The sequence below is a fragment of the Cariama cristata genome, unplaced genomic scaffold, assembly GCF_000690535.1.
Source record: "Cariama cristata isolate BGI_N322 unplaced genomic scaffold, ASM69053v1 scaffold19494, whole genome shotgun sequence".
Taxonomy (NCBI): Eukaryota; Metazoa; Chordata; class Aves; order Cariamiformes; family Cariamidae; genus Cariama; species Cariama cristata.
The window spans coordinates 19765-32248 of record NW_009611458.1 but is presented as its reverse complement, the minus strand read 5'-3'; the positions used below and the strand labels follow the sequence as shown (position 1 = coordinate 32248).

The window sequence follows — 12484 nt, the reverse complement described above, 5'->3', positions numbered from 1 at the left end:
GGTTGGGGCGGGGGTGCGAAGGGACAGCGCCTTTCCTGACAGGGGCTGACAGGAGCTCGTGTCTTAGTACTAAAAAAAAAACCAAAAAGCAGACATGGATTTAGAAGCTGCGTTATTGTGCTGTGCGAGACTTCCCTAGTAAGAAACCGGTTTCTCCTTGGCCAGGATCGATGACAACGATGGGGAGTTTCTCTTGATAGAAGCAGCTGATTTTCTCCCAAAGTGGCTGAATCCCGAGAATAGCGACAACAGGGTGAGTAAAACTTCTGTACCAATTGGCAGGTGGCTCACAGTGGCCTTTTACTTACCGGTTGGAGTTTTCTCTTGCACCTCTACCTGGCCAAGTGGTCTGACTGCCGCTGAAAATCCAGAGTGCTACCTATCCCTTACTAGTGAAGAAACTTCTGGGCAGGGCTCAAGACTTGTTTTAGTTAGCAGCATGTTTTTTTCAGAACAGTCTGGTTTCATTCTGGTTTTAATGAGCTTTTTTATTCTTGCTGTGGATGTTGAATGAGAGACGTAACCACTGGAAACCTTTGATACTTGATTCTGACCTGTGTGCTCTTGCAGAATGCTATGTAGAGTGAGCGCATCCTGAGAAACTGCTGTAGGGGTATCTGGAAATTGTTACAGAGACCAGTTGGTTCTTCTGGAATTGGTTTGTTGATGGAAGGAAGAAAGAGAAAGTTCTTATACTAATACGTTCTTATACTACTGGCAAAACATTCACATGGAGACTGCAGACCTGCCTGCTAGGCTGTGAGTCTGTGTTGTTCAGCTAGATCTGACTCTTGCACATAAATCATTCTGTAAGAGTTGTTCCATAATGCAGAGCTGACTGAACTTTTTAAAACTTGCTACTCATGGTGGGGAATGTGAAGGCAGTGAAGCTATCGTGCTATTGACTGATCTGTAAAATCAGTAAGTTTGGCCAGCTTTCCATTTTCTAGGTTACTGTAGTGCAAGGAAAGCTTGGATAACATGGGAACTTTGGAATGTGTTTGGCAGTGTAGTACAAACATACCACATTGCTCTCCTCGGGAGCGCTCTTGGATCCACCTGAACTTTCTAGCTCTGCTATAGCCACTTGGATTTTTTTCTACCATATTCTCGAGTGCTCAGGCATGAGGGTTTGCTGCCCTCAGACTGGGGAACGCTCAAGATTGGAGTGTTGCTGCCTCTACAGGGAGACAGACTGGGTCTGGCATAGGTGAATTAATGAGCGGACTCCTTCACCTGGAGTTTGCAGCCAGATCACTTCGCTGTGGATGATTGCTAGTAGTTATGTCACTGAGTTTCTTGGCAATGGATTTAAATGGAAAGAAGTTTTTTTCATTAGCAAAGATTTGCTTAATTTTTTTTTTTTCCTACCACAAGACTCTTAAAAGAAAAGGGGTGGAACACAACACAAAAAATAATTGCAAACCTGTATCTGGACTCTCAGGGCCATGTTTTCCTTCTGTTTGCGGGAACGACCAGGGTGATGGAGTTGAGATCACATGTAGCACCTGAAATAAGGCTTTCAGATCCCTGTCTCCTATTCTTCAGCAGTTAGGTTATGCTGTCTGATTCTCCTGAAGCAAATCTCTAGTTAAAGAGAAGCTTTCTGCATTGCTGTTATTAAGGAAACAAGATACATTTGACCAAACTTTTGCAGTTAAAATAGGGCTTTTTATTTACTGGTTGGATCATGGTCTCTGGCATCTGTATTTACCTCATCTCCCATTTAAAAAAAAAAGGTTATGCTGTTTCCTGTATTATTTCTCTAGCTGTACTTCAGTATTCTCTCCGTTTAAACAAATACATTCGTATATGTAATGAAATTTTCCATTGCTTAGTGTGTGACACTTCTTATCTTGTCTGATGAGAATGTTACTATCTGCCAGGTGTTCTTTTACAAAGGAGAACTGCACATCATTCCGCTGTCAGAGACTCAGGAGCAGGAACGCGACCTATCCGCTGCCAGTCCAACAATCTCACAGGCGTTAACGCTGTTATCCACCCGTTCGGAGGAGTTCTTGGCTGCAGAACCCATTAGAACAGCAGTGTATAAACGCATCAGTGGGTATGTGGGTGTTTTATTTTGGTCTTCTGCAACAGTAAGTTTGGATTCTGGGCTGTCTGGGGTGCTTTCTTGTATTCAATCATTTTCCTGTTAGATGTGATAAAGTTGCTTGCTTTTCAGAAACCACCAGCTAGAGGTGGTGGAAGGGGGGACCAGTGTCCTGTAGGCTGTATGGTGACCTGGGGGCTCTGAAGGTGGTTCACTGCTATGATGCCACACCTGATGATGACAAGAGTTATTCTTCCTGCACATCCTTCTTGTACTGAAAAATCTGAAAGTTCTGTGAGCCTTTAGGAGCCCTTTACAGGGGGAGAAAGAGGATTGCAAACTAAAATGCAGAAGCAGCGTGCTTTTCAGAGCATCAGCTTGTCACGGGTGTGTTCGGTACTGTACATTATTCTTTTACAAGGATTTGACAGCGCAAGCCAGATGACTTCTGTGCTCAGTGCGGTGAAGGATACTGTGTAGCTGGACCTGTTAGTCAAGTTCACAGTTATTCATCTTACCAATGTGGGGATTAAATTTTTATTAGCCATGTAGATTTATGTATATGTATATATACATAAAAAGACATTCCAGGTGTTAGATTAGCTGAGTTTTAGCTTTAGAATAATCTTCTGGCACTTGGCCCGTAAGATAGGTTAATATTAAAGTGAAAATGGGAATAATAATTAAAAAGGAGCGGTTTGGGCTTGCAATACACTTAGTACACTGTGTTGCTATTGTATCATACAGGTATCCTGAGAAAATTCAGGCCTCGTTTCACCGAGCCCACTGCTACCTTCCGGCAGGCATTGTGGCAGTGCTGAGGCAGCGCCCGTCCTTGGTGGCTGCAGCAGTGCAGGCCTTTTACCTGCGAGATCCTGTCGATTTACGAGCATGTCGCTCTTTTCAAACTTTCCCTCCAGACGAGCGTGTGATGGCTGTAGTAAGTGATCCTTCTAATGCAAGTTGTCACTTAATTAGGTTCTGTAACTGACGGAGGTTCTGTGGTCAAGTGATATGAATATGTGGATTTAATTTTTAAAGTAGTATGTTTTCTGATTTATTTTGTTCTTTTGATGCTAGACGTGAATTTCCAGTTCATTACTTTAATAGCTTTTCTGCCTTCGGATTGACATGCCTAGACTTTCAAGTGGCTAATCATGAGATAAATCATGTTTCTGAAATCAGAGGTTACTGCTAAGAGTTCCTCTGCTGAAATACTTGCTAAGTAAATCGATCAAGTTCTGCGATCACAGCGGTTTGACAGCACTGCCAGCCAACATAAGGAGTTGTTCCTAACTACACCTAGCTGTTCATTCCAAGGCTTCTCACCTTCTCAGCTGTGCTTACCCAGCTCTGTGAAAGCTATTTTATGAAGTGTTTTATGAGCATTGTCCAAGCAGCGTTGTATCTGATACGTTTGCATTACAGAGTCATACCCCTAGAGTCCTGAAAATAAGCTTTGGAGTCAAATTTTAGACTTCTAGACTGTTTTTGAAATCTCAGCTTTCGTTTCGTTAATTGAAAAGAGCCCTTACATTTTCAAAATATACCTCGTTGGCATGAATAGTGAGGATTTTTTCTAATGTATTTAGACTGGATGAAGTTCATATTTATTTAGAGATATCAACTTGGAATATACTTTGTAAGATCTGAAAAGCAACATATCTTAGGCAAATGTACCTAAGATATATTTTGAATACAATCTGAGGTATTGTCTGTAATATGAGTGCTTTAAAACAAAGTTTGGATGAGACTGGTGAGAAGTTGATGCCTGTACACAACACAGTCACGCTGCAGTGAGTGGTTTTCTTTTGCTCTGGCTTTTTCAGGTTACTTTCACAAAGTGTTTATATGCACAGCTGGTGCAGCAGAAGTTTGTTCCAGATAGACGTAGTAGATACACGCTGCCCGTCCCATCTCACCCTCAATACAAAGCCTATGAACTGGGCATGAAACTGGTAATTATTTTTTGTGCGTTTTGTACTTAGTCTTTAGTTTGCTTGTTTACATATGTCTGAGAAATTACTCTCTGCTTGTAAGTTGCCTGCTTGTACAGAGAAACGCAAACAAATTTGCAGTTACCGTTTTTCTGGAAGTATAGTATCATGGGAGTTTTCTTTTACAGAATAGAGCACTCTTGTACTTCCTTAGATTATCAGTACAGGTAAAGTCTTCATGCTTCTCTGAGGAGTAGCTTGTGCACTATAGATCTGTCTTCTAGGTTGCTTTGCCCACGTAGAGAAACGTTGCAAAGTCGAAATTATTTCTGCAGAAAGACAGATTCCAATTTCCAAAGCAAGATACTGCTACCTGACATACAATTGGGTTTGGCACCTACTTCTCAAATGGCAGCATCAGGAGCTCGATGATAGTCAGTTCTTCATGCAGTCGTTTAAAGGGGCACTTAAATTTGTCAAGTCTTGAGAACCTCTTATTGTTCCATCTCTTATACAGGCTCATGGCTTTGAAATTTTGTGCTCCAAGTGCAGTAAAGTATCTCCTGATTCCAAGAGAAATGTGTTCAGTAGTCCCCTGTGGGAGAGATTCCTCGGCAGCCTGAAGGAAAAAAATTATTTCAAGGTGAAGTTGTGTGTGTGTGTATGTGTCTTTTAAACATTCCAGGAAAAACATGTTTTAGCTCTTGAACTTGTGTAAGTAGTTGAAGCAGGGCAAGAAACCTAAGGCTTCTGTCTAAGGAAAATGAATGAATGTCTTTAAAGGAGATATGTACAGTTTATTCCCCTTTGAAATGAATTAATTTCTTTTGAAATTAAAAAGGAAAAAGCAGGATTTGAGGACTAATTCATTAATTTAAAGAAAGGGGAAATAAATACAGGAAACCACAATATCGTTGTGTGTCAGTATAACTGTTTTCACTATTTTCATTTGCATGACTCCAGAATTCAGTGTTCTTAAAGATCTATACTTAACACCAGTGGACCCATTTGGGCCCATGTAAGTGTATTTTTTGTTTGTGTGGGTTTTGTAGGTCTTTTTGTGGGTTTTGTTTGGTTTTGTTGGTTTGTTTGGTTGTTTTTTTAAGATGCCTTTGACTACTTCTTGGAAGTTTATAAACTGGACATAAATTGACTACTTATTTGAAGGTTGTAAAATCTGACAACTGTATCGGAATGCTTAGGTTAATATCTTTTAAATATAGGAAAAGGGGAATATTCTTACAGTACTTCAATGCCACTTCTGTGGATAATTCCCAAACACCACGAGATTCATTCACAATTCCTGTACAGTTGTAACCTGGGCATGGTAAATCCACCCTGTCGTGGGAATCATAGTATTGTCTTTGTTTTTAGTGTACACTGTATGATATTGCAGCGTAAGACTTGAGTTCATTATTTGACTGTGAAAACACCTTATGCCCATTTCCTATATTCTGTCCAAGTATCCATGGCAAAGCAGTATTACTTGGTTTTATTTTCTCAGCACTAAATTTCTGTATGACAAATGATCATCGTTATGAAGCCTGACTGTGAAAAGGAAAGGGAGGGAGAATTGTTTAGATTCATACTTGTGACTTGCTTTAAACAGGGAGAAATGGAAGGATCTGCTAAGTACTTGGAACTGTTGCATATGGCAGAAGATTACTTCCAGCAATCTGTTACCAAGCCAGAAAGGTAAGAGCTACTTGAAATTCATGAGTAATCATACACCGTACCTACAAGTACTTTAACTTACCTTTTTTAATGCTTGTTACAAAAACCCTGAACCCTTTCCTCCATTGTACACTTAACATGGGTGCTATGGCTAGGACATAGGGGTATTAATTTCTCTGTAATACCCTCTGCAAGTCGAAGTTATTGCTTGAGTAACTATTTATCTTGGTTTTGTGAAATGCTAAGCTATTCCAAGTGGGTTAAGAGGTGACTGAAAAGCATCGTTTGGTTGGTTGGCTACAGAAAGTGTTTAAAAGTTTCACTGAAAAGCAATCTCAGTGAATAATAAATATGGAGTAATCTGTTTCCTTTACTCAAGACAGGCAGCTGGCTGTAGATTTCTCCAAAAGATGAAATCCAAAAAATAAATCAGTACTAAAATATCTGAGGGTTTGCCAGCTCATAATATCTTGACTGTTAGTTGTGTGAATTTCCAGTCTGTGCTGTTTGGGATCTGGCAATCCTAATGTTTAGCAAGACAAAATAAATACAAAGAACAAAGGAAGCATGAGAAATGGGCTTCGGAGCCATCAGCAAGGAATTACAGTAATTGACTGTGTCTTGTTTTGGCTAATACTATCTGTGTAGTATTCTGGTACTTCCCCCAAATTCACTTATCTTTTTTACGTATTTGCACAGAAGGAATAATGAGGAATTTGAGTGAAAACTTGCAGGTAGAGTGTGTGATGCCATTGGCATTGTAACGCTAGTACAAATCCATTTCAGTAAATTGACTTTTTTTCTTTTAGCTCTGTTGAAGCAAGCCCAGGTGATGAAATCTTGACATTGCTACAGGCAACAACCATTGATTTGAAGGAATTAGAGAGAGAAGCAGCTGATCTTCCTCCAGAGGATGGTGAGCAGGATGGGGGAGTGGACTATTCCTATCACCAATGATTATTTGTGGGGAGAGAGGGTGAATGTTCACAGCACTGTACGAGTCTCTGTACCTACTTAGTTTGTCTCCTATCCTGTGACTGCTAGAGCTGTTACTCATGGGCCATCATTTAAGATTGAGGCAGCCAGTTCACTTGTATAAGCCGCAATGCTTGGGGCTGTGAATCGGCAAGACATGCAATCCGCTTTCTGGTTTGATACCGCTAGATCAATAACACCATGCACACTTAAACCAGATCAAGTACTTTGTGTTAACTGTCCACCAGACAGAAAGTATTTAAACATTTTATAATAGTAAACCAATTCCCATAGTGACAATACAAAGTTAATTAGTCATCGGGTCTACTCTGATGGCCAATGTAAGGCCAGCATAAACTTTATATAATGGGGTTTTTTTTACTCATTTGACAGAAATGTTGTTATTGCCGGTGTGCAGTACAGGTCACATCTGTATTTCTGAATGATGCAGTAGCACACAAATCCAAATTTAGGGTTAATGATCATAGTTGAAGGTTGATTGGCTCTCCCTTTATAGTGTAAGCCTTTTCTTCCTTTGTTTAGTGGCAGAAGGATTATCTGTGACTAGAACAGTATCTGCTAGTTTGAAGCTGCATATAAAGCAGAGTTTTAAAGTAGTAAAATGAAATCTGAACTCTTCTTCTCAGCCTCTCGCTGCGTTACACCCTGTGTTATCCTGTATCAGCATGAAAACTCAATAGCGCAAAAATAAGCTACAGAACGCTAGCAGTACTCCCAGCTGTCTGGATTGGGCCTTGTGGGCTAACAGACTTGTGCAGAATAACAAATATGTCCTATATTCTCTCAGATGACAGTTGGCTGGAGATTACACCAGATGATCTAGATCAGATGCTGAAGGAGGCAAGGAATGAGTCCCTTCCTTCCTCAAATGAGGAAGAGCAGAAATACGACTTGGAAGCAGTTGCTGAAAGTATGAAGGCTTTTGTATCCAAAGTCTCAACGCATGAAGGAGCAGAAATGCCATGGTAATAGTATTTTTAAGTTTGGTGTCTGGTGTAGAATGTGTTTTCACGCTGCCACAGTCCTTTCCTTGGTTCTGTAATGCAGAGAATCAAAGTTTGAAAGTGTTCTCCTTAGCAGAGGACTGAAACAAACCCATGCTAGTAGTGAATGTGTAGTTGCTTTTAAACCAGCTTGGTGACCACTCTGACACTGGTGCAGGTAAAAATGCTGGAAGTTGTGCTATTTTCCAGCACCCTTACTTTGTTTGGTTTTGTGGGGTTTAAATTTTTTTTAACCCTTTTAAGTTGAAGACTTACTGTTGTTCGTTACCATAGTTCTTAGCACTGTTATTAAAATGTACATCTCAAGTTCATTTGTGCTGAAAGTTTTCTGCCATGAAGGACCAACTATTTGGACTGCTAAGATTCTTCTGATGAGGCTGTGCAGAAATAAAAATGAAACTTAAGTTGAGGGAATCTGTCTCTGTGAATTAAGACTGTTGATTTTTGTGGTACAGCTGTATTTAGATTTCCTGTAGATTAGTGTTTTGAAGATATTGGGCCTGGTTTTGCCCTACTGAAGCACATACCGTACACTTAGAAGCAGAAGAAAAGAATCGCTGTGGATCCCTCTCATTGTTCCCAACAGTGGAAGAAAAGTGCTAACTGAAGATGCTTAACTATTGAGACAACAGCAGAATGCCACTAGATTAATTGTTGGAGTTAAGTTGAATGTTGTATGGACAAGCCCTTAATTTTAAAAAACAAAGAAGTAGTAGCATATTGTCCAGGTTCTTTTTAATAGCTTTAATATTGAGAAAATAATGCTGTGTAAGCGGTATCAAGTGTATAAGGGTCTACTCAATTTATGCTCTTAACTGTTTGATCCTTTTTAATTAATGTTAGTGTCAATGTCTGAGTTATAATATAGATTTCTTCAGTTATTTAAAAAACAAAACAAAACACCCCCCGGAAAAAGGCAAATCACTGAGCCTTGAGAGAGACCAGAATGAAGCCTTTAGTGCTCTTTCTAGTCAGGAGGCCTCAGAGGTTCTCAGCTTTTTAAATCTTTGCCTAAGCTGTAACACCACCGCTTTGTTCTAGAAGGAATCAGGCATGCTTATTTTGGTTGTCTTCAGTGCAATTTTTGTTTGACCACAACAAGCAATTAAAGGTGTTGGTTTTTTTTGTCTTTCATGCCAAGAATTCCTCCACTTGCTGTTTCATCTCGAATTCATGCAGGCCTCAGACTTCTAAGCGCTTCCAAGACCATCAGTTCAAATGTCTCCACTTTAATTTAGGCTTGAGAGAAATCAGTATGCCATATGGCTTATGCCTGTTTCAGGCTTATGCAAGCATAAAAGCTTTATTTAAAAATATTTTTATATTTCAGGTCATCTGATGAATCCCATGTTACCTTTGACGTAGAGTCTTTTACAAAAGCATTAGACAGAATTTTAGGTGAGATTGCTTCTTTGTTTCTTTTGTCAGACTTTCTCATGGTTATTTGGCTTCCCTGGGTCTTCTCATCACCCACGGGCACTGCGCTTATTTGTTTGCTGTCTGTACTGACGCAAAATCATACACAGGGGCAGACTCGGAAGAGTTGGATTCTGATGATCTGGATGAAGAGGAAGAGTTTGATTTCTCAGATGAGGATGATGAAGACTTAGATGCTGAAAATCAAAGGCAGGACCAGGAGGTATCGCCTAATGAGCTTATAGGCAGTCTCAAGTCGTATATGAATGAGATGGACCGTGAACTGGCACATACCAACGTTGGTAGAAGTTTCACCACCCAAAAGAAAGGGGTAAGTATGCCTTGAGTTCCAGTTTGTAGCCTAATAGTTTTGAGAGCTTTAGTAGGAAGGTGGAAATAATGCTAAAAGTGGTCATCCTGAGTAATGTGATCAAAAACTTCTGTCTTCTCATCATGTGCTAACTAATTACTAAAAAAAAAAATAATAATCCCGTGTGCAAGCCAAATGTGCTGCAGTTGCACCATGGTGTATTTTTTCAAAACAAAAACTTCTCTAAGCTTTAACTTGCACATCATTTCCAAGACTTAGTTTAATTTCCCTGTTTTACCCTGTTTTAGTAGTAAGGCAAGCAGCTGCAGCTTGACTTCTTGAGTTCCTGTAGCAGATTTCTCCCATGGGAAGCTGAGCCAAGACTCAGTAACCCTCTCTGTCCTTCTCTTGGAACTTAATCTGTATAATGGAAAGTGACGATTTTTAACTGGCATGAGCATTTGGTGACTAAATTCCTGTCTGTCAGGACAGCGTGGAAGGTACTGAACTTTGTTGGCTGCAGAACTGTTTCCTTGTTTCTTTTCTCTTGTGGTTTGTCTTTCTTTTTTTTTTTTTTTTTTTTAAACCTGTTTATACAATTTGATAAAACTTTCTCTTTATACTTACTATAGGCAAGTTCTGTTAAAGCAACTACGTCTCAAAGTGCTGGCCCTGATTCTGGAGCTGAAGATACTGAGTTGACACCAGTTGATGTGGATATGAACCTAGTAGCTAACCTGCTTGAATCCTATAGTGCTCAGTCTGGACTGGCAGGACCCACCTCAAACATTTTACAGAGCATGGGCGTGTATTTACCTGAAAACGCAGATCGTACTGGCTCTAACAGTCGAGCAACAGAATAAAAGACTGTCTTAATTCAGAAGACTTGGCTGATTGAGAAATGAAGCACAGAAAGACGAGCAGTATTTGGAAGAAGAGACAAAAGTTTGAATTTAAAGCATTTTATGCATTAGTTATGTGTGCCTTTAAAGATGCAAAGTGAATTTACCTGCAAAAGCCGTCTGTTTGGATACTGTCTTGGATAGAAAACAGATTTTCCCAGTGCTAACATGTTTTCAGAAATCTGAAAAATGATGTTGTGACTTGAATGAAACTTTTATTACAAAACCTGTCTTCAGTTTTTCAAATCAATGATCCAATTTGCCATATTTCAAAAATGCCCTTTTACCCATTACTAGGTGGTTTCAATATCTGGAAAGCAGTTCATGTTCTGCAAATGCCGCTGCCTTCAGGGGGAGATGGAGGAATACCGTATTATAGGAACAGTGTTCTCTTGTGGATTTCGGAATGCTGGTTAAAATGTTCAGCAGACACTTAATCGCTTTTCCAAAAGTACAATGCTTCATTGTAAGGACTTCTGATAATTGCTGTAAGAATCTGTTCTTTATTAACCAGGAGGATTTGAGGAGTAATTGGATTGAATATGTAAATATTTGGTATAAGTATTTTTTGAATTTATTTAAATAAAAGCAGAAATACAACTTGATTACTGGAGATTTTTTTTTTTCTTTGAAGGTATGCATAACTTCCTCAGTGCAGTATCAGAAGTTCTTGGAGTTAAAGCATTTTCATAATTGGGCATTTTTTGAATTCCATTACTGCTGAATGTTGGTATCATGCCAGCAGTAGCTGTATATGAGCCCAGGCTGAACAGTTTTGTTTTGTTTTGTTTTTCAGTGAAAACGTAGCTAGAAGGCGTTCAGCATGTTGCTTTCACATGGAATGAAAAATCTATTCTAGATATGAAGACTTAGTTTTAACAAGACAATTTTGAAATAAAATATGTAGAAATTACTGATTTACAGACATCAAGAACGCAGTCCCGCCAGGTCTGAATCGGTTTCTGTGAGTCTTGTCTTTATTTTTTCTTCCACACAACAATGAATCAAATGTCTTAACTGGTAGAAGAGAAACTCATTGGTTGAGTTTTTGGCTTTTGTTTGGGTTTTTGTTTTAAACATATTCAGAAAAATAGTATTCAATGATACGAAAGCCTGATTCATCCTGTAGGCATACCTGATTGCTTTTAAAGGGATTACTATTATTATTATTATTATTATTGATGTTGTTATTAGTCTTAAGGTTTGGAGTCCATTTCGTTGAAGTCTTTGTTTTAATTTTTTTGCATGTTAAGTGTTGGCATTATTTTAACTGACAAAGCAGAATGTAGCAAAAGTTGTTTCCGTGTAGGACTTGGATGCTTGTTGGATGATGAGTTTCAGTATCTGACTGCAGTGCCAACGGAGTTTGACCAATGTGCAGAAAATTCTTTGAAAGTCACGCATTGGCATAGTTTCATTGAAATTCATGAGACCTTGACAATGTACAATGAATGCTTGCTTGCTAACTTCCCTACTGATCTATGCTCATGTGTTTTCTTGGGTTTTTTCCCAAATTTTGGTTTGTTTTTGCAAATGACAAATAGCTGATAAAATGCTCCAGCACGATATAATAAATATTGGAGGTTCTGTACATGAATGCATGGAATGAATGTGGTTGAAAGATATGATGGCTATGCTGCCTCCACATTTGTCCTTCATCGATGTTGTATTAAGTTACCTTGTCAACAGTTTATGGAGAGTACTGGCAAGTTGGACAGGGGTTAGAGATGGACAACAAGAATTAGGAAGTATAAAGATGCAGCTAAAGTTCAAGGAGTTTGGACTGCAGAGAGGTGAGGTGGAATGAGGCTGAGTTAGACAAATCTACACTGGAAAAACTGAAGTAACAGGAGTTCTGGAATCTAGCAGACAAGGATAACCAGCAGGTAGTGGTGGGAAACAAATGTACTTGAACCTTAAGAAGGATTTCTGTTTTAACAGGGAAGGTAGATAACACTGAAGCTACATAAAATTCTCCACTGATGAGTAGTTAGAGCAAGTTTAGAGACTTTAAAAAATAATTCGGTTTCAAGAACTTGATCGCATTTAAAACCTCTTGTGGCCTGTACTATACAAAAGGTCAAGGACTCTTCTAATGTAGTATGTGAAGAAAACCTCTAAGCTAATATTCAGAACAAAGCTGCTCTTTCAGAAGCACTTCAGCTGATCTTGCTTCTTGGATAATATTACTT

The 12484-nt window shown here is 39.2% G+C and overlaps 1 protein-coding gene across 1 annotated transcript; it reads left to right on the top strand.

The window, feature by feature from the left end:
- Nucleotides 1–143: 143 nt before the first annotated feature.
- On the top strand, nt 144–10253 carry ECD (ecdysoneless homolog (Drosophila); the record flags this gene model as incomplete). The annotated part of the gene is made up of 11 exons (XM_009698276.1): nt 144–253; nt 1887–2065; nt 2801–2993; nt 3883–4011; nt 4508–4633; nt 5600–5685; nt 6474–6580; nt 7448–7625; nt 8995–9062; nt 9191–9411; nt 10023–10253. Coding segments are annotated over 11 exons (1628 nt in total), but the record flags the coding sequence as incomplete, so codon positions are not given.
- Between the last annotated feature and the right edge of the window lie 2231 nt (nt 10254–12484).